Source organism: Bos indicus x Bos taurus, chromosome 10 (assembly GCF_003369695.1).
Source record: "Bos indicus x Bos taurus breed Angus x Brahman F1 hybrid chromosome 10, Bos_hybrid_MaternalHap_v2.0, whole genome shotgun sequence".
In the NCBI taxonomy this organism is placed as follows: Eukaryota; Metazoa; Chordata; class Mammalia; order Artiodactyla; family Bovidae; genus Bos; species Bos indicus x Bos taurus.
The window spans coordinates 7097309-7114757 of record NC_040085.1 but is presented as its reverse complement, the minus strand read 5'-3'; the positions used below and the strand labels follow the sequence as shown (position 1 = coordinate 7114757).

General features: G+C 43.1%; 3 protein-coding genes and 4 non-coding genes across 17 annotated transcripts in view; 6 read left to right on the top strand and 1 right to left on the bottom strand.

Annotated features, from left to right (window-relative positions):
• The window catches only part of ZWILCH (zwilch kinetochore protein), a 42430-nt gene extending 32953 nt beyond the window's left edge, over positions 1-9477 (bottom strand). Inside the window, exons 1-3 of one of the 5 annotated variants that reach the window (XR_003512985.1) lie at positions 9308-9477; positions 4706-4757; positions 647-742 (exon numbers count right to left, since the gene is read on the bottom strand). Coding sequence is in view for 2 of the 5 variants with exons in the window: in XM_027553036.1 (XP_027408837.1) it covers positions 647-742; positions 4706-4757; positions 9190-9242 (201 nt within the window). In the remaining 3 variants the exon portion in view is untranslated. The other 4 variants (XM_027553039.1, XM_027553036.1, XM_027553037.1 and 1 more) reach the window with 4 other exon arrangements.
• A 212-nt stretch (positions 9478-9689) lies between these two features.
• On the top strand, positions 9690-14399 carry RPL4 (ribosomal protein L4). Its single transcript, XM_027553034.1, has 10 exons — positions 9690-9783; positions 11153-11324; positions 11518-11624; positions 11952-12090; positions 12431-12555; positions 12824-12953; positions 13209-13365; positions 13678-13761; positions 13872-13992; positions 14075-14399. Exons 1-10 carry the CDS (start codon positions 9781-9783, stop codon positions 14303-14305), a joined length of 1269 nt encoding a protein of 422 aa, XP_027408835.1. The 5' UTR covers positions 9690-9780; the 3' UTR covers positions 14306-14399.
• LOC113900527 lies at positions 11374-11444 on the top strand. The gene has a single exon (XR_003513167.1). It is a non-coding gene; the product is annotated as a small nucleolar RNA SNORD18 (small nucleolar RNA).
• LOC113900528 lies at positions 11793-11890 on the top strand. The gene has a single exon (XR_003513168.1). It is a non-coding gene; the product is annotated as a small nucleolar RNA SNORD16 (small nucleolar RNA).
• On the top strand, positions 12275-12345 carry LOC113900526. Its single transcript, XR_003513166.1, has one exon. It is a non-coding gene; the product is annotated as a small nucleolar RNA SNORD18 (small nucleolar RNA).
• Positions 13013-13082, top strand: LOC113900525. The gene has a single exon (XR_003513165.1). It is a non-coding gene; the product is annotated as a small nucleolar RNA SNORD18 (small nucleolar RNA).
• Positions 14400-15667: 1268 nt separating the features above from the next.
• The window catches only part of SNAPC5 (small nuclear RNA activating complex polypeptide 5), a 28181-nt gene continuing 26399 nt past the window's right edge, over positions 15668-17449 (top strand). For 5 of the 7 annotated variants that reach the window (XR_003512984.1, XR_003512983.1, XM_027553032.1 and 2 more), the window contains exons 1-2: positions 15668-15815; positions 17013-17102. Coding sequence is in view for 5 of the 7 variants with exons in the window: in XM_027553032.1 (XP_027408833.1) it covers positions 15726-15815; positions 17013-17102 (180 nt within the window). In the remaining 2 variants the exon portion in view is untranslated. The remainder of the gene's footprint in view (positions 15816-17012; positions 17103-17449) is intronic. The other 2 variants (XM_027553029.1, XM_027553033.1) reach the window with 2 other exon arrangements.

The window sequence follows — 17449 nt, the reverse complement described above, 5'->3', positions numbered from 1 at the left end:
TGGGTTGCCATTTCCTCCTCCAATGCATGAAAGTGAAAAGTGAAAGTGAAGTCGCTCAGTCTTGTCCGACTCTTAGCGACCCCATGGACCGCAGCCTACCAGGCTCCTCTGTCCATGGGGTTTTCCAGGCAAGAGTACTGGAGTGGGTGCCATTGCCTTCTCCCATACAACTTGAATGAGTCTCAAAGGCATTATTACACTGAGATACGCCAGACTCAAAAGTTTATACACTTTTGTATGATTCCATTCATGACACTCTTAAAAAGACCACGCTACAGTGAGGGAGAAGGAATGATTGTAAAGGGATAGCACAAGGGAGTTTTCGGGGTGATGGAGCCGTTTTGTGTTCTGATTATGGTGATGACTACCAGACTGTATAAGTGTGTTAAAATTCACACAACTAAACAAAAGAAAAAGTAAATTTTGCAGTATGAAATTTAATTTCACCTTTTTGTTTTGAGGCTACTAGAAAGCTTTTAAATACATATGTGGTTCACATTATCTATTGGACAGCACTCTACTTATCACTAAAAGATGTTAGAATCCACACTAATATGCTGACATGAAAATGTGTACATTTGAGATTATCCCTCAGAAACCAAACCTGGCTGTTAAGAATTAGCCACAAAGCCCAAGCACTACTTACCACTTTTTCCACAATAAATATGGTTTCATTTTCATGTAGAATATTTTTCAAAGGGTTTGGTTGGCCTTTGCTGATCAACTGCACTTGAATATCAGCCTATTAAAAACAGATTAAGGTCCAGCAATGTTACAGATACACATATATATGTACAAATATTTAAACACATAAACACCAGTTCTATGCAAGTAACTGAAAAAGAGAATGTGAACAAGACTAATGTTTTAAAAATACAATTTCATTTCTTCTTTGCCCATGTTGTTTTTCATGTTGAGAAAATCTAGCTGGGGAATTCCCTAGAAGTCCAGTGGTTAGGACTCCAAGCTTTCACTGCAGAGGGCATAGGTTCAATCCCAGGTTGGAGAACTAAGATCCTTGCAAGCCTAGAGTGGTCAAAACAACAAAATCTAGCTCTTATATTTTGTATCTGTATGCTTCAAGGCCCACCTAGAGAGCACCCTGCCTTGTAAGGCCTTTTGATTAGGATCACACTGACATCCTCTTCCCCTAATCATCCTGGATTTACTGTTAGGAACCATAAAATTAGCTCTTTACTAAACATTATTTTTTGATTGTTCCATGAAATTTAGAACTTTTTCACTTTATAGGTACTGTGTATTTCTTCATTCCAATTACAATAAACATTTATTGTAGAAAAGTTTGAAAACAGATAGCTAACAGATAAAACTCATCTATATTCTACTAACCAGAGTTGTTGTTCAGTCCCTGAGTTGTGCCCAACTCTTTGCCACCCCACAAACTGCAGCACACCAGGCTCCTCTGTCCTCCATGATCTCCCAGAGTTTGCTCAAATTCATGTCCACTAGGTCGATGATGCTATCCAACCATCTCATCCTCTGCTGCTCCCTTCTCCTTTTGCCTTCAATCTTTCCCAGCGAGTCAGCTCTTCACATCAGGTGGCCAAAGTACTGGAACTTTAGCTTCAGCAACAGTCTTTCCAATGAATATTCAAGGTTGAGGTCCTTTTTCTTGAGGCTTGATCTCCTTGTAGCCCAAGAGTCTTCTTCAGCACAGTTTGGAAGCATCAATTTTTTGGTGCTCAAGTCTTCTTTATGGTCCAACTCTCATATCCATACATGACTACTGGAAAATTCGTAAGTTTGACTATGTGGATCTTTGTCAGCAAAGTGACATGTCTGCTTTTTAATACACCGTCTAGGTTTGTCATAGCTTTCCTTCCAAGGAGCAAGCATCTTTTAATTTCATGGCTACAGTCACAGTCCTTGGTGATTTTGTAACCCCCAAAAATAAAATCTGTCACTGCTTCCACTTTTCCCCCTTCTACTTAACATGAAGTGATGGGACCGGATGACATCATCTCAGACTTTTTATTTTTTGGCTGTGCCGGGTCTTGGTTGTGGCATGCAGGATCTTTGACCTTTAGTTATGGCATGTGGGACCTAGTTCCCTGACCAGGGATTGAACCCAGCTCCCATGCATTGGGAGCACTGACGGCTAGGGAAGTCCCTTAGATTTTTGAATGTTGAGCTTCAAGCCAGCTTTTCCACTCTCCTCTTCACTGTCATCAAGAGGTTCTTTAGTTCCTCTGTTTTCAGGCATTAGAGTGGTATCATCTGCACATCTGAGGTTGCTGATATTTCTCTCAGCAATCTTGATCCCAGCTTGTGATTTCATCCAGCCTGTCATCTCGCATGATGTACTCTGCATAGAAGTTAAACAAGCAGGGTGACAGGATACAGTCTTAATGTACCCCTTTCCCAATTCTGAACCAGTCAGTTGTTCCATGTCTTGTTCTAACTATGGCTTCTTGACCCACATAGCCAGAGTAGTCACTACTATTATTAGTCTTATTGGTGTATATTTTGCCTAATCTTTTCCCAGACATATAAATAAACCTACTTAAATAGAAATATATTATTTTGATAATGCAATAATTTTTGCTTACTAAATAAATAGAATATTCTAACAGTTTTATATCATGAACTTCTTTCCATGCCATTAAACTTTTTTAGGCTGTCTAGTACCATGGAGCTACCATCACATAATTAATTCTGTATTATTCAACATTTGTGCATTTTCAAATTATATGCTATAATAAACAACTGATAAGGAATATTCTTTAATTACTACCTCCTCGGCACCCCACAACATGTGGAGCTCCTCCAACCAGGGATGAACCCATGCCCCCTGCAGTGGGAGCTCGGAGTCTTAACCACTGGACCAACAGGGAACTTCCCCTTTAATTAATTTCTTAAGATGAGTATCGAAAACCACACTGATACTGTCAAATTGCCTTTCAAATGTCATATTCACATATTCACATTCTCATTTTACGTCAACACACTATTTACATTCTTTTTACCATTTCAACTAGCAAAAAATAGTATCTTGTTATTTTATAAATTTCATTTATTTGATCACTAATGATGGTGAACAGCCGCTAATATGCTTATTATTGACAATTATCTCATTACTCGAACCTATTTAATTTCTTAGTTTGGAAATTGAAGCATTTAGACACCAAGTACAGAGAGCAAAGGATGCTTTGTTACTCTGATCTACTGAACTCTTTTGGTTTAATAATTTTTGGCTGCACTAGGTCTTCAGTGCTGCGCGTGGGCTTCTCACTGCAGTGGCTTCTCCCAGTGCAGAGCACAGGCTCTAGGAGGCTCGGGCTCAGCAGTTGTGGCCTGCAGGTCTAACTGCTCCAGGGCATGTATGATCTTCTCAGGTCAGGAATCAAACCCGTGATCCCTACACTGGCAGATGGATTTTCAACCACTGAACTACCTACCAGGGGAGCCTCATATCTACTTCATTCTTGATCAAATACTGTTGTGGATTGAAATGTTGTTGTTCAGTCACTAAGTTGTGTCCAACGGACTCTTTGCAACCCCATGGACTGCAGCATGCCAGGCTTCCCTGTCCTTCACTATCTCCTGGAGTTTGTTCAAACTCATGTCCATTGAGTCAGTGATGCCACCCAGCCTTCTCCTCCTGCCCTCAGTCTTTTCCAGCATCAGGGTTTTTTTCCAGTGAGACGGCTCTTTGCATTATGTGGCCAAAGTACTGGACTTTCAGCTTCAACATCAATCCTTCCAATGAATATTTAGGACTGATTTCCTTTAGGATTAACAGGTTTGATCTCCTTGCAGTCCAAGGGACTCTCAACAGTCTTCTCCAACACTTATTTTTATCCTCTACCTATTCATCTATTATGATTATCTTTATTCCTTATTGGTTTTAAGAGCTTTTCATATATTTCATATACATGGATATTAACCCTATCATTTATGACACTGATGTCATAAATGATATCCTCAGCTAGTCTTTTAGACATAATTTATTTTAGTTTGTTAACTGTTTTAGAGGATTAAGTTCTATGGGAAGTTTTACCTATGGAACACTGGCATGTTAGATGCTTAATTCACGAATGTTTATAGCAGCTTTATTCAAAACTATTAAAAACTAGAAACAATCCAGTCTGAATGGTTAATGGATAACCAAACTGCATTCATACAATGGACTATTACTCAACAATAAAAAGGGATGAACTACTGATACACACAACAACACAGTCAAATCACAAATGCATTATACTCAGGACTCCAGCAGCTAAAAGTCTGCACTTCTAATGCAAGGGGTGAAGGTTCAGTTCCTGGTTGGGGAACTAAGATCCCACATGCCATGTGGCATGGCCATTGGAAAAAAAAAAAAAAACAGAAAACAAATGCATTATACTTATTGAGAAAAGCCAGACAGAAAAGGTATAAACCATATGGCTTTATTTATATGAGATTCGGAAAAGGCCACACAAAAAAACAGATGTAAAACAGATCAGTAGTTGCCAGGGAACGGGGGAAAGGGTTGAATATAAAGGAACATGAGATTTTTTGGAGATTATAGGAATGTTCTTGATTACGGAGGTGGTAATACAACTAAATACATTTGTAAAAATTCATAGAACTGTACTCTAAAAGGGTGAAATTTAATGTATGTAAATTAACTTTGATAAACTCAACTTTTAAAAACAATTTTAGGATGACTGACTTGTTTAAAAACCAAATAAATTGTTCATACCTCATAGATGAATGGGTCTTTACGGATTCCTTTTTTATTTTCATCAAATTCCCTAAAATGCAGAAACACATGTGAAAAATAAAGCTACAGTATTTTGTCATTTAAACTCTGGAGTTATTGAGAGAAATTAAAAATTCAGAATACTCATGACAGCACTAAGGCACAGTTGGGAAAAGAGAAGCAGAAAAATAGCGTTAGGTTAATAAGAAAAGAGATGTGGTAAAGATTAATAGACAGCTGCCCCTTGGGACTTCCCTGGCGGTCCAGCGGTTAAAACTATGTCCTTTCAATGCAGGGGGCACAGGTTTGATCCCTGGTTGGAGAACTAAGATCCCACATGTCCTTAAGTACAGCCAGAGAAAAAAGATAGAGAGCTGCCCCAAACTGGGTACAACTGCTTCTCAGAGGCAGCAGGAAAGTAGGTCACCCATCTCTATTCGTATAACTTTTAAAACACAGTACCAATTACTATTAAAATGTAATTTACGACATGACTTTTGGGAAGCAAAAATAACTGAAATCAGTGGGTTATTATGGAGAAGTTATTTAAGGGTCCCAGGCCTTGAGTTTCTATTGCTATCCTCCCTGTTTTCATGAGTTGACACCAAAAAATTAGTAAACTGGATAACGCTAAAACATTTTAAAAATGGAAGCACAAAATGTTAAGATACATCCTAATTATCATTTTATTGAAGAAAGTTGATCCTAGGGCTTCCCTGGTGGCTCAGTGGTAAAGAATCCACCTGCAAATGCAGGGGACGTGGATTCAATCTCTGATCTGGGAAGATCACACATGCCTTGGGACAACTAAGCCCATGCACTACAGCCATTGAACCTGGGCTCTAGAGCCCAGGAACTGACACTACTGAAGCACACGCGCCCTAGAGCCTGTGCTCTGCAGCAAGAGAAGTCACCACAGCGAGAAGCCTTCGCACGCAACCAGAGAAGTCCTGCTCACTGTATCTAGAGAAAAACCCCAGCAGCAACGAAGACCCAGCACAGCCAAAAATAAATATGTAAAATTACATATATTAAAAAAGTTGATCCCAAAGCATGTAAACTATAAAGATACTAAAAATGCACATCAGCTTGATCTACATTCTAAGAGAAAAGAATCTTTAGAGTCCTAAAGGAACCCACAGAATAGTTTCAGGATGCCATTATTTGATTCACTCTGTAACTCATCAAAATAAAAATGAGGCCTGTGACTGATTCACTGTGGCCATTTTGGACAAGGCTGTGACTTTCCCCCCTATATTTATTTATTTGGCTGTATCAGGTCTTAGTTGCAGCACACAGGATCTTTGTTGAGTCACATGAGATTTTTCACTGGGTCATGTGGGCTCTCTAGTTGTGACTCTCTGGGTCTGGAGTACGTGGGCTCAGTAGGTGTGCGGCTCGAGAGACATGTGGGATCATAGTTCCCCCACCAGGGATTGAGTCTATGTCCCCTGCATTGCAAGGTGGATTCTTAACCACTGGACCACCATGGTAAGTCCCTGAGAAAAGTTTATCTCTATGCATGCGTAACTCAAGGATCATTCAACCATCATTCAATAATCATTTCACCAGTATGTGTTTTATGGGCAGGCACTCTGTGAACAAAAAAGTGTTGCCTGTCTTTCTGATACACCACCAATACTGCCTGCCATCAGCCACTGCAGCTACCTTGGTGCACCCTGAGGAGAATTCAGGACTAGACAGTTAACATACACACCAAAGGAGTAATTTCAATGAGCCCAGACTCCCACACCTTCCCCAAAGTGGAAAAGCACTATAATCATTAACCTGAGATGTCTGTTCTTGGGATTAGTAGTCAACTTTTGATGTTCAACTACATTTTTGTTTGTTATTTCCCCCAGCAAAACTCTTATGTATTCTGGCTCCTTCCTTACCTTTTAGGAACACTTCTTTAGAGCTATCTGAAGCTGATTGCCAGGCTATACTACTCAGTAAGGCCCCTGAATAACAGTAATTCTAGGTTGTGCATTTTTTAAGTCAACAATTCTTACTAAATGTCTAAGATATAAAACAAATGCATAGTTCCTGGCTCACAGTCTTGACTGCAGCCAACAACTGCAATACAGGGTGATGAGCCTCAAAGAGGGGATGCAGGATGCTGTGGTGGCACACAGGAAGGGACTTTGCTAGAGGGCTTAATCTGTATCCTGAAAGCTAAGAGGAGCTCACTACAAGATTTTAAATGAGAAAATCTCCCTGACCTCCTGATGTGGAGAGATAAACTTGGAGGCCAGAAAATAACTGAATAACTTGTAGTACTTAAAAAAGTGATGATGGTAAACAAAGCAGTCAGGATGGAGGGAAAACAAAGGCAGCTGGTGACTGACTAGATGGGATGGAGGTGGCGGAAAATAGAACCAAATGACAGTCTTGGACTTGGAACTCTTAACTCAGAGACAGAATTCAGGAAACTGTCACACTGCAGGGAACAGATGGATTCAGTTTCGCAGATAATGAGTTTGAGGTCTCATTTGGAAATTTCCAGTAGGCAGGTGGCTACACAAGTAATATGAGAGACTGAAGAGAAGACACACAGACAATTGATGCTTCAAAGTGGAGAGAAATACTAACACTTATGAAAGAATTACCAAAGAGTCTAAATAAAATTTATCAACAAGGGACTGGTTAAATAAACATAAAATAGCCAAACAATGAAATATTATAGAGCCATTAAAAACAGATCAACAGGCTGTCATACTGAAAGCTATCCAACATATTGTTGCTGCTGCTGCTACTAAGTCGCTTCAGTCGTGTCCGACTCTGTGCGACCCCATAGACGGCAGCCCACCAGGCTCCCCCGTCCCTGGGATTCTCCAGGCAAGAATACTGGAGTCGGTTGCCATTTCCTCCTCCAATGCATGAAAGTGAAAAGTGAAAGTGAAGTCGCTCAGTTGCCTCCCACTCTTAGTGACCTCATGGACTACAGCCTACCAGGCTCCTCTGTCCATGGGATTCTCCAGGCAAAAGTACTGGAGTGGGTTGCCATTGCCTTAAAAGAAAAAGCTAGTGAGGGACCGCCCTGGTGATCCAGTGGCTAAGACTCCCAGATCCCACTGCAGGGGGTGCCTGGTTTCAAACCGGTCAGGGAACTAGATCCCACAAGCCGCAACTAAAGATCCCACACGTGGCAATGAAGATCTCAGGGGCTGCAACTAAGATTTGGCGCAGCCAAATAAACAAATATAAATAAATGCTAAAAAAGAAGCTAGTGATCTTTCTACAATGTTGAAAAAACTGATAAGCATTACCACTTTTATAAGCAGGATAAAAAGCAATGAAGACAAATAATGAAAAAGTATGATATTTAGAAAAAGGGGTTCGATTACAGCAGTTGGTTATCAAAGTGTGATGTCAGGCCAGCAGTATCTGCTTCACCTGAAACTGATTAGAAAGGGACACTCTTTAGCCCTACCCAGAACCTGCTGTTGTTCAGTCCCTCAGTCTTGTATCTCTGTGACACCATGGACTAAAGCACACAGGCTTCCCTGTCCTTCACATCTCCCAGAGTTTGCTCAGATTCATGTCCACTGAGTCGGAGATGCTATCTAACCATCTCATCCCACTCCACCCAGGCCCACTAAATCAAAAATTCTGGAAGTGGGCCTGGCAATCTGTTTTGGCAACTTGCCAGGTGATTCTGATTCACGCTCAAGTTTGAGAACTATTGGATTAGATTTTTGTGTCGGATACAGAACTGGATGGAATCCACTTTATTACTAGTACTTCACTATATGAGGATTCCCTGTTGGCTCAGATGGTAGAGTCTGCCTGCAACTCGGGAGAGCCGGGTTGGATCCCTGGGTCGGGAAGATGCCCTAGAGTAGGAAATGACAACCCATTCCAATATTCTTGCCTAGAATATTCCATGGATGGGGTAGCCTGGTGGGCTACAGTCCATAGGGTCGCAAAGACTCGGACACGACTGAGCGACTTCACTTTCACTATACGAATAAAACGAAGTCCTAGGGTACTGTAAAACAAGTGTCTTGAAGAGCAGACACACCATCACGTTATCGCTATAACTGTTGCTCAAAAAATTATCTTGAATAAACTATAAAACACGTTTCACACCAGCAAGGCGAACGATATCAACATCTAGTTTCCTGTAACCTGTTCGATGCCTCTAACATATCACAAGTTGTGTGTGCATTATCAGATTGAATAATACACCTCTCGTAAAATTCGTCACCATCCACCGCCGGCGACAAAGCACACGTTTTCTTCTATACGAGACTATAAGCAAGAAGGCCTACCGGGCCGACCTCACAATGGGGCAGAAAACCGGCCTCTCTGCTGCTCCCAGATCCCGGGAAAGCGGACTCAATTTACAAATTCGCGCCGGTGGAAAGTGGGAAGGCGCTAATCCCCAAGGCTGCGGCAAGAGGCTTGGGGCGGGGATCGAGATACCCCAGGGGAGAAGTGCTGTGGCCAAAGCCAAGCCAAAACTAGGGGCTACAACTCACTGCAGAAGACCAGCGTAAAATTCCTCAGCAGCTCGGTTAGCCCCCGACCACATCGCGCCCCAGTTTGACCGAACACCCGAAACCGCCAAGCTGAAATGCGCGCCGGGCGCTGACGTACGGGGTCGTGACTTCCTTGCCGGGACTACTTTTACCCCCATCCAACAGGCTCCATTCTGCAGTTAAACTATTGTTTTATAGCACAGAGCGGTTTCTCTGGTTCCAATAGTTTCCCCTTTCCGTAAGAAAAAGTTAAAATAAATTATACTGGTTGAGGGGAAAAGACGCTCGTCTCGCGAGAGTTGGCCACGGCCTCTCATGGATTACTCCGCGAAAAGGAGTCCCTGGGTTCTAAGAGCCCTTTTTAGCTTTGGAAGTCAATAAATACCGTAATTTGACATATATGAAGAAATAATATGCTATTTTTATTGTTTTAACGTGATGGAGAGATATTTTATGTCCTTGAGTTGGTTCTGAGGCGGGGCAGGCTGGGGGAAGAGCTGAAGGTTACATATGGGGTGGGAGTGCTAGGCACTTCCTTTTCCTGTGGGAGCCGCCGGGTTGAGAGGAGCGTGGCCTTCTCCTCTCCCCGCCATGGTGAGCAGAACTCTTCTCCGGTGGACCTGCTTCTATTTTCGGGGCTTGGCAGGAATGGGCTTGGGTGTTCAGAGCATGAAGTCTTCAGGAGGGGGAGCAAGGAGAAGGAGATGGGGACCAAAGGCGTGTGTTTGTGGCTGGGACGTGGGTAGTAATGCTCTACGGCAGCCATCTTAGAGGCAACGTGTGCGGGCCGGCGCCGGGCGCGTCTGGAATAACACGGAGGAACCCCAGATAGTTCTTGGAGCCAGAGGGACCTTTGAGATTCTAGCTTCTCTTGGATCTTAGAAAGTATGGGTTCCGCTGAAGACTTCCGCTCTGAAGATTCTCAGAGCGTTAGACTAAGGCTAGGTGAGTCAATTTGGGGTCTTGTGTCTCCATACCCTATTTAGTGAGAAAGTTTTAAGAGAGATTTTGTTTAAAAAAGTTTTATTTCACTTATTTCTTATTATTGTGTGCTTATCTTAGCAATTGCCTCTGAAAGCATTCTGATCTTGCATTAGATTTTAATTGTTTTGTAGCTTCTGCATAAATAACGTTTGTAAAAGCACCATGTGCCTTGGGTAGTTCAGTGAACACAATATGGAAACAGCACTATTTTGCTGCTTTGTTTGTAATTGGGTTCTCAAGATGCATTGTAATGTTGGATGGTACTGTTGTCGAGGGAATTGGAGAGGAGGCGGTAATTGGACTTTATAAGCCGTGATCAGAGACACCTGAAGGAGGCTAGGTGAGGAAGGGTATGTTTAGGTAGAATACTTGTTAAATCTGAGGAAGGAGAGGGATGGCCCTGAGTGTAGGCCTGAGAATCTGGAAGAGAGTGTGGTCTGTGGGCAGCGAGGTTGAGCAGGTTTTGTAGGTCATGCTTAGGACCTTTTATTTTCAGGGGGTAAGTTTCTGGAGAAAATTGAGCAAGAACAAGGCCGTTTTTTAGTAGTAAGTTTTGGAAGATGTGTTTGGAATGGGATGACAGGGAAGGATGGATGTTTGAAGTGGAGCCCTGGTAGATCTGGTCACATATGGGCTGAGAGAGTTTGGATGATGACATTAAACTGCATTTTCAAACCTTGCACTATGGTTTTTATTATCTTGCTCTTTAAGGCCCGATTTGAAAGTTTAATAATAAAGCAATCTCTTTGAAAATGATGGAAATTCTGTGGCAGAACTTGAGAAATTTAGGTATTTTTCAAATACTTACTGATAATAGACCTGATGGTGTGTTGATAACTTAGTCTTTGTTTTTGGCTTAAGCAATATCTACCTCATCAAATTCTAGACCTTTCTGTAAATGAGCCTTTAATGCTTTGGTTGGTGCTTGAGTGCTTTTGATGATGTTTCTCAATATAAATATTTTTGATTTTTTTTTCAGGCGTGTGCTCGTCCACTGATATCAGTGTACTCCGAAAAGGGGGAGTCCTCTGGCAAAAATGTCACTTTGCCTGCTGTGTTCAAGGCTCCCATTCGACCCGATATTGTTAACTTTGTTCACACCAACTTGCGCAAAAACAACAGACAGCCCTATGCTGTCAGTGAATTAGCAGGTATGGATTTAGCTGTTTTCCTGGGTTGACTTTTTAAGGGGTACTTCATAGCAGTGATGAAATCCCACTCCATTGGTCCGTGTTTCTGAACAACATGATTTCCCTGGATGTTCTGATGCTGTTTGCTGCTGTACACAGTAGTCACAGAATGATGTGTTAAGGAGCTAAAGCTTGTGTTTCTGAACAATTTCAGGTCATCAAACCAGTGCTGAGTCTTGGGGTACCGGCAGAGCTGTGGCTCGAATTCCCAGGGTTCGAGGTGGCGGGACTCACCGTTCCGGTCAGGGCGCTTTTGGAAACGTATCCTTTGTTGCACCACCTAGACTGTCAGCTGTGGCATTTGGCAGACTGAACCTGGCTTATTCATTTTAGTGATTTGAAAATGTTGTGCTCAAGATGCTGGTGTCCAGATGGAACACTCCTCAGGCAGGTTTGCTGTTGGGAGGTGGGCTGCAGCGCAGGCTTCCTTGCCATGATGTCGTAATTTGCGTCCGACTCTGTTCCCAGCGACAGTTGCCTGCTGTCAGTAGGCTGGTGCAGAAGGGTGACGAAAATTTTACTGAGCAAGGCACAACCTGTTTGTAGTTGCTAAACTTGGAGAAATGTGATTCTTAACTGGGAAAATAGATGTGTCGTGGGGGCCGCATGTTTGCGCCAACTAAGACCTGGCGACGTTGGCACCGCAGAGTGAATACGACGCAGAAGCGATACGCCATCTGCTCTGCACTGGCTGCCTCAGCCTTACCGGCGCTGGTCATGTCTAAAGGTTTGTGATACTTTATTGTCTAGGAATCCTGTAAACCTTTCTTACATCTGAACCTGATAGCCTGTGTGAATTCTCTCCATCCTAGAGTGTCTGACTGCATTTCCCTCTACTAAATGCTAGTTATAACCACCTCAGTCTAACAACTCAGTGAATACTATGTAATGAGGTAATTTTACAACGTTTTTCGAAGTGATGAGATTCCACTCATTGGTCCGTGTTTCTGAAACACATGATCTTTGTGGTAGTTCTGATTTGGCAAATGTGCCACTTTGATTTGTGGGTTTGATTAAATTTTTCAAAGGTGCAGGGTAACCAGGTCAGTGTTAATTGGCTTTGTCAGGTCATCGTATAGAGGAAGTTCCTGAACTTCCTTTGGTGGTGGAAGATAAAGTTGAAGGCTACAAGAAGACCAAGGAGGCTGTGTTGCTTCTGAAGAAACTTAAGGCCTGGAATGATATCAAAAAGGTGGGTTTTGTGGTTCTTCACACAAGTTTGTTGCCAGATTTTACATTTCAAAAGGTTACTGAAAGACAGTATAAGTAAACCTTAGTGGATATGAGAGCAAGGACTCTGGAACCATATTCCCTGAGTTTGGAAGCTCATTGCTATGTTAAATTTAGGCAAGTCATTTGTGCCTCCAATTTCCTCATCTGTAAAACTGAAGTTTTTTAAACTATGAAGATTGAATACAGGGATCAAATCTCAATCAGAATATCAAACTTTACTTCGTTAGGTCTATGCCTCTCAGCGAATGAGAGCTGGCAAAGGCAAGATGAGAAACCGTCGCCGTATCCAGCGCAGGGGACCCTGCATCATCTATAATGAGGACAATGGTATCATCAAGGCCTTCAGAAACATCCCTGGTAATAATTGTAATGCTTACATGTTTTAATTACCTGTGTTATGCAAGCTTACCCAGCTTTTATTATGATGAGATTCCACTTCATGGTCCGTGTTTCTGAAACACATGATTTTGTGGAACTTCTGATTCGTGGCTGAATAAGTATACCATTGATGTTTACATTCATGATTAAAATACTTCTTAGGTGCTATAAAGATGATCTGCATTTCACTTACTGAAATACAGGATCCCTGATTCTCCTTTTTCCTTTACAAAGGAATTACTCTGCTTAATGTAAGCAAGCTGAACATTTTGAAACTTGCTCCTGGTGGTCACGTGGGACGTTTCTGCATTTGGACTGAAAGTGCTTTCCGAAAGTTAGATGAGCTATATGGCACTTGGCGTAAAGCAGCCTCCCTCAAGAGTAACTACAAGTGAGTATAGTTTGTATGCTGGACATAGATGTTTATGCTGTTGTTCAGTCACAAAGTCGTGTCTTACTCTTGGCACTTGAGACAGCAAGGACTTCACCACATATATGCTGTGGATATTGTTCAAAATGGATTTGCATGTTTTTTAAATAATGTGTTGCCATTTCCTCCTTGTATACAGATGCGATATGTGGAAATAGATTCTGGGGAAGGGATAGTATAGTGGAAATTCTGATTGGGTTCTGTAGAGCTTAAATGATTAATCTTTTGTTAAGAAATAGGAATTAAGCCTCTGTTAAATGTTTTTTCTTTCAGCCTCCCTATGCACAAGATGCTCAATACAGACCTTAGCAGAATCTTGAAAAGCCCAGAAATCCAAAGAGCACTCCGAGCACCACGGTAAAGTTTTGATATTCACAGTAGTTCTTGTTCAGCTTCACACTATCAGTTATTTCAGAAATATGGATAATGTATAAACTATTAATAATAGAGTATTTGCTTTTTTATAGCAAGAAGATTCATCGCAGAGTCCTGAAGAAGAATCCACTGAAAAACCTGAGAATCATGTTGAAGCTTAATCCATATGCAAAGACCATGCGCAGGAACACCATTCTTCGACAGGCCAGGAATGTAAGCAATAATGCGGGTTTTGCTGGACCTGTTGATTTTTAGAAAGATTTGATTCTTAGATTTTTTTCCTAATTTGTTGCAGCACAAAATCCGCATGGATAAGGCAGCAGCAGCACTAGAAGCCAAATCAGATCAGAAAGGGGTTCAGGGCAAGAAGCCTGTGGTGGGAAACAAAGAAAAGAAGGCTGTTGGCGATAAGAAGCTGAAGAAGCCTGTGGTGGGAAAAAAGGCTGCAGGGACCAAGAAACCAGCAGCTGAAAAGAAGCCCACAGAAAAGAAACCCACCTCAGAGGAAAAGAAGGCTGCTGCGTAAACTTAAATTTGTTTATTCCATAAATGCCGAATCATTTGGGACAGCTGATTTTGAATAAAGAAAGGTTTAAACAAAGAGGCAATGAGAAACATGACTTGGATGTGGTGTGTGAGTTGTGGGGTTTTTTTAACTGATAATTTCGATTTAAGTCTGGTATAAAATGGAGCCTTGGGTTTAGTATAAATCCAAGGTGAATGAGAAGTGAGATGTTCCGTAAATTCAGGCATAAAATCCATTTTTAAGACTTATCTCAGAAATACACAGAAAATAATTATTTAGCTTCCCCCCAAAACCACTTTGGAAAATGGGCCATGTTCCATAAAGATTTGACATTTTCCATAACCACAAGAGGGCAGATTCAGAGAACATTTTTTAAAGAATAGCAATAAGAAATTGATTTTCCTTTCAGAAGTGTTAATAGTCTTCTGTGATACAATTGGTGGAAGAGATGCTTGGCAACGTTTTAATATTTGGACCCTTTGGTATAAAAAGGGATTCCCTGGTGGCTCAGACAGTAAAGCATCTGCCTGCAATGCAGGAGACCCGGGTTCAATTCCTGGGTTGGGAAGATCCCCTGGAGAAGGAAATGGCAAGCCACTCTTGCCTAGAAAATTCCATGGATGGAGGAGCCTGGTGGTCTACAGTCCATGGGGTTGGCAGAGAGTTGGACAAGACTGAGCAACTTCACTTTTGGTATAAAAAGTGCCAAGTGGTTTTTTTTTCCACAGTCACTTGTGTATTTCAGGTTTAGTATACTTTCTGCAGAGGATGGATGTACCCAAACGTCTTTCCAAAGCTTTTAACTCGGGTCGCGGTCTTAACACCTTGGAAGTGACCTGTGCTTCCCTACTCAGGGTCTTGTTTTGCATCTCGTTTTGCCCTGTTGGCAGTCTATCCTCCAATTTATAGGTAAAAGGATCTCTGTTCCTTAGCATAAAAAAGCACTATCCAGCTTAAAATAGTTAACTTTCTTGCCCTCTAATTTGCACAGTCCTACTTGGAAACCCCTTTCCTGTAACCAGGAATCTCTGCCTGCCTGAGCCTTCAACTCAGTAGGGCTCTTGTACTGATGTCCTGTTTGCTGGTGACTGAAGTTTGGAGGAGCTAAAGTAGCCTCCACCGATGAAAGAACAGCACTGTTCAGCTGAATTACTTGATACTCGGTATCCGACCATTTGTATCCCCAGGTCCTTTACATCGCCAACACCCTTTCCTTTAGGGAGTTCTCATCCCCGGAGTTTGAGGTTTTAGATCTACAACCAAGTTTGGATATACAGGAGTTGACGTCCACGAAGGGGAAACGAGCGCAGGCGCCGGTAGGAAGAGGCGTGCCGCCAGCCCCTCCCAGTCCGCTTTTCCCCTTCCGGTAGCGCGGAGGTGGCGTCATCATCGAGCGACCCGGCGGGCGTGAAGGGTCGAGATGTTGAGCCGGCTGCAGGAGCTGCGCAAGGAGGAGGAGACACTGCTCCGCTTGAAAGCGGCTCTTCACGACCAGCTGAACCGGCTCAAGGTGACCCCGCGCCCCCCATTTCTCCATTCAGTTGTTCCCGCGCCCCAGGCCGCCGGGCTCTACGTGGAGCCCAGGCGTCTGCGGCCGATTAGCTTTTCCTCACCTGGCCGTCGCGCCCGGACCTAGGGGCGTAGACAGGCATCGAGGGCGGCTGGATTTGAGATTATGGGTCCACCCCTCTAAGAATATTGATCCTGTAGGTTTAGGCTGAGGCTCATTCATCTGAGTGTGGCGAATACACTGCTACCCCCACCGGACCACTACAGCCCCGTAAACGTGGGCGGCCCGCACCACGCGCTGAGGAAAGGCGATCTTCCGAAGCTCGCCTAGACGGCCCCTGCCTCCCCTCCCGAGCCCCTGCAGCATTTACTAGCCTCTCTTTACTACCTCGTATGGTCGCTCGATACAGCTCTGGTCTCACAAAGGCAGCCCACTCGCGGATGTTCCATTGTGCAAAAGAGGACAGCAAGGCCCTGCCAGAAGAGACCCTACCGCAGTACTGGGTTTGCCAAAAAGTTCCTTCGGGGTTTTCTGTAAGATGCTACAGATGAACGATGAACGTAAGATGTAAGATGAACGAACTTTTTGACCAAGCCAAATAGTTCCCGGTAGCTTTTCTCCCCGGATCTGTTACCGACGCAGCTGCTTTGTTGAATTTAGATTGAGACCCACTAGAGCCATTTCCCAGACCTGTGCGGAGGAAACCCCGTTTAGTGAGATGTTCCTCCTAATCCCTGCTGGGCACTTTCGGGTTATGAAGGCCCTTTGTAAACTGAGACCTATGAAAATAGCGTGCTTTCCCTCAGGACACAGGCAGTGCCTGCACACGTCTAATCTGTGCGTGCCAACGATGGCTAGGAAACGCTGCCATTTTCCATTCTTCCTGCCTTTGCTATCTCATTACGGGGTAATGAGGGCATGCTTGTGTTTTCCTCCCCTGAGCTGCTAGGTCTGGGCGAGTGGAAGTCTCGCCTCAGCTGGAACACTTGTTCACCCTAGGAGAAAGAGGCAGGAAGCTTTCTATGCTGTTTCCTTTAGAGGCCCAGAAGGCTTGAGGAGCCCCATCCCTTCCCTCTAGAGCTTCACAGAGGTTACATTGTTTTCAGTTCTGATGCCTACTCCGAGCATGCTCAGTACATTTCACCCACATCAGTAGCCCGGTGACAGAGTAAAGAAAGTGTCCTCCACTCTTTCTAGGTTGAAGAGCTGGCCCTCCAGTCGATGATTAGTTCTAGAAGAGAAGGTGAGATGCTGCCTTCTCAGCCTGCACCGGAACCATCACATGATGTAAGCTTAATCCGTGTGGGCCTGGGGAGAGAATGCAGTCCATTCTGCTCTTAGGCTGCTGAGGGATCAGAAATTGTAGATTACCTTATCAAGCCCAAAGAACTCTGGGGAGTGCTAATAAGAACCTTCTGGTTTAATTAACTGGCTAGTGTATATTACTCTCTTAAACAGGGAACATCTACCAGCTGGGTACACTTTGGTTGGCTGTACTATTGTATCGCTTCCACCTTCCTACTCGTCCATTCTCTCTAGTCACTCCAGTGAACTGGGGAGAGTGTGAAGATCTTTGCAGGAGTATGTCAAAATTCCTGCTGCTCTGTGAATAAGTAAGCTTAGGATTTGATAAT

Bases quoted from the DNA above. Each gene is read 5' to 3' on its own strand.
- RPL4 (XM_027553034.1), top strand. The intron at 12,556-12,823 runs GTGGGTTTTGTG...TTACTTCGTTAG, and splicing joins CCTGGAATGATATCAAAAAG to GTCTATGCCTCTCAGCGAAT. The intron at 12,954-13,208 runs GTAATAATTGTA...TCCTTTACAAAG, and splicing joins GGCCTTCAGAAACATCCCTG to GAATTACTCTGCTTAATGTA.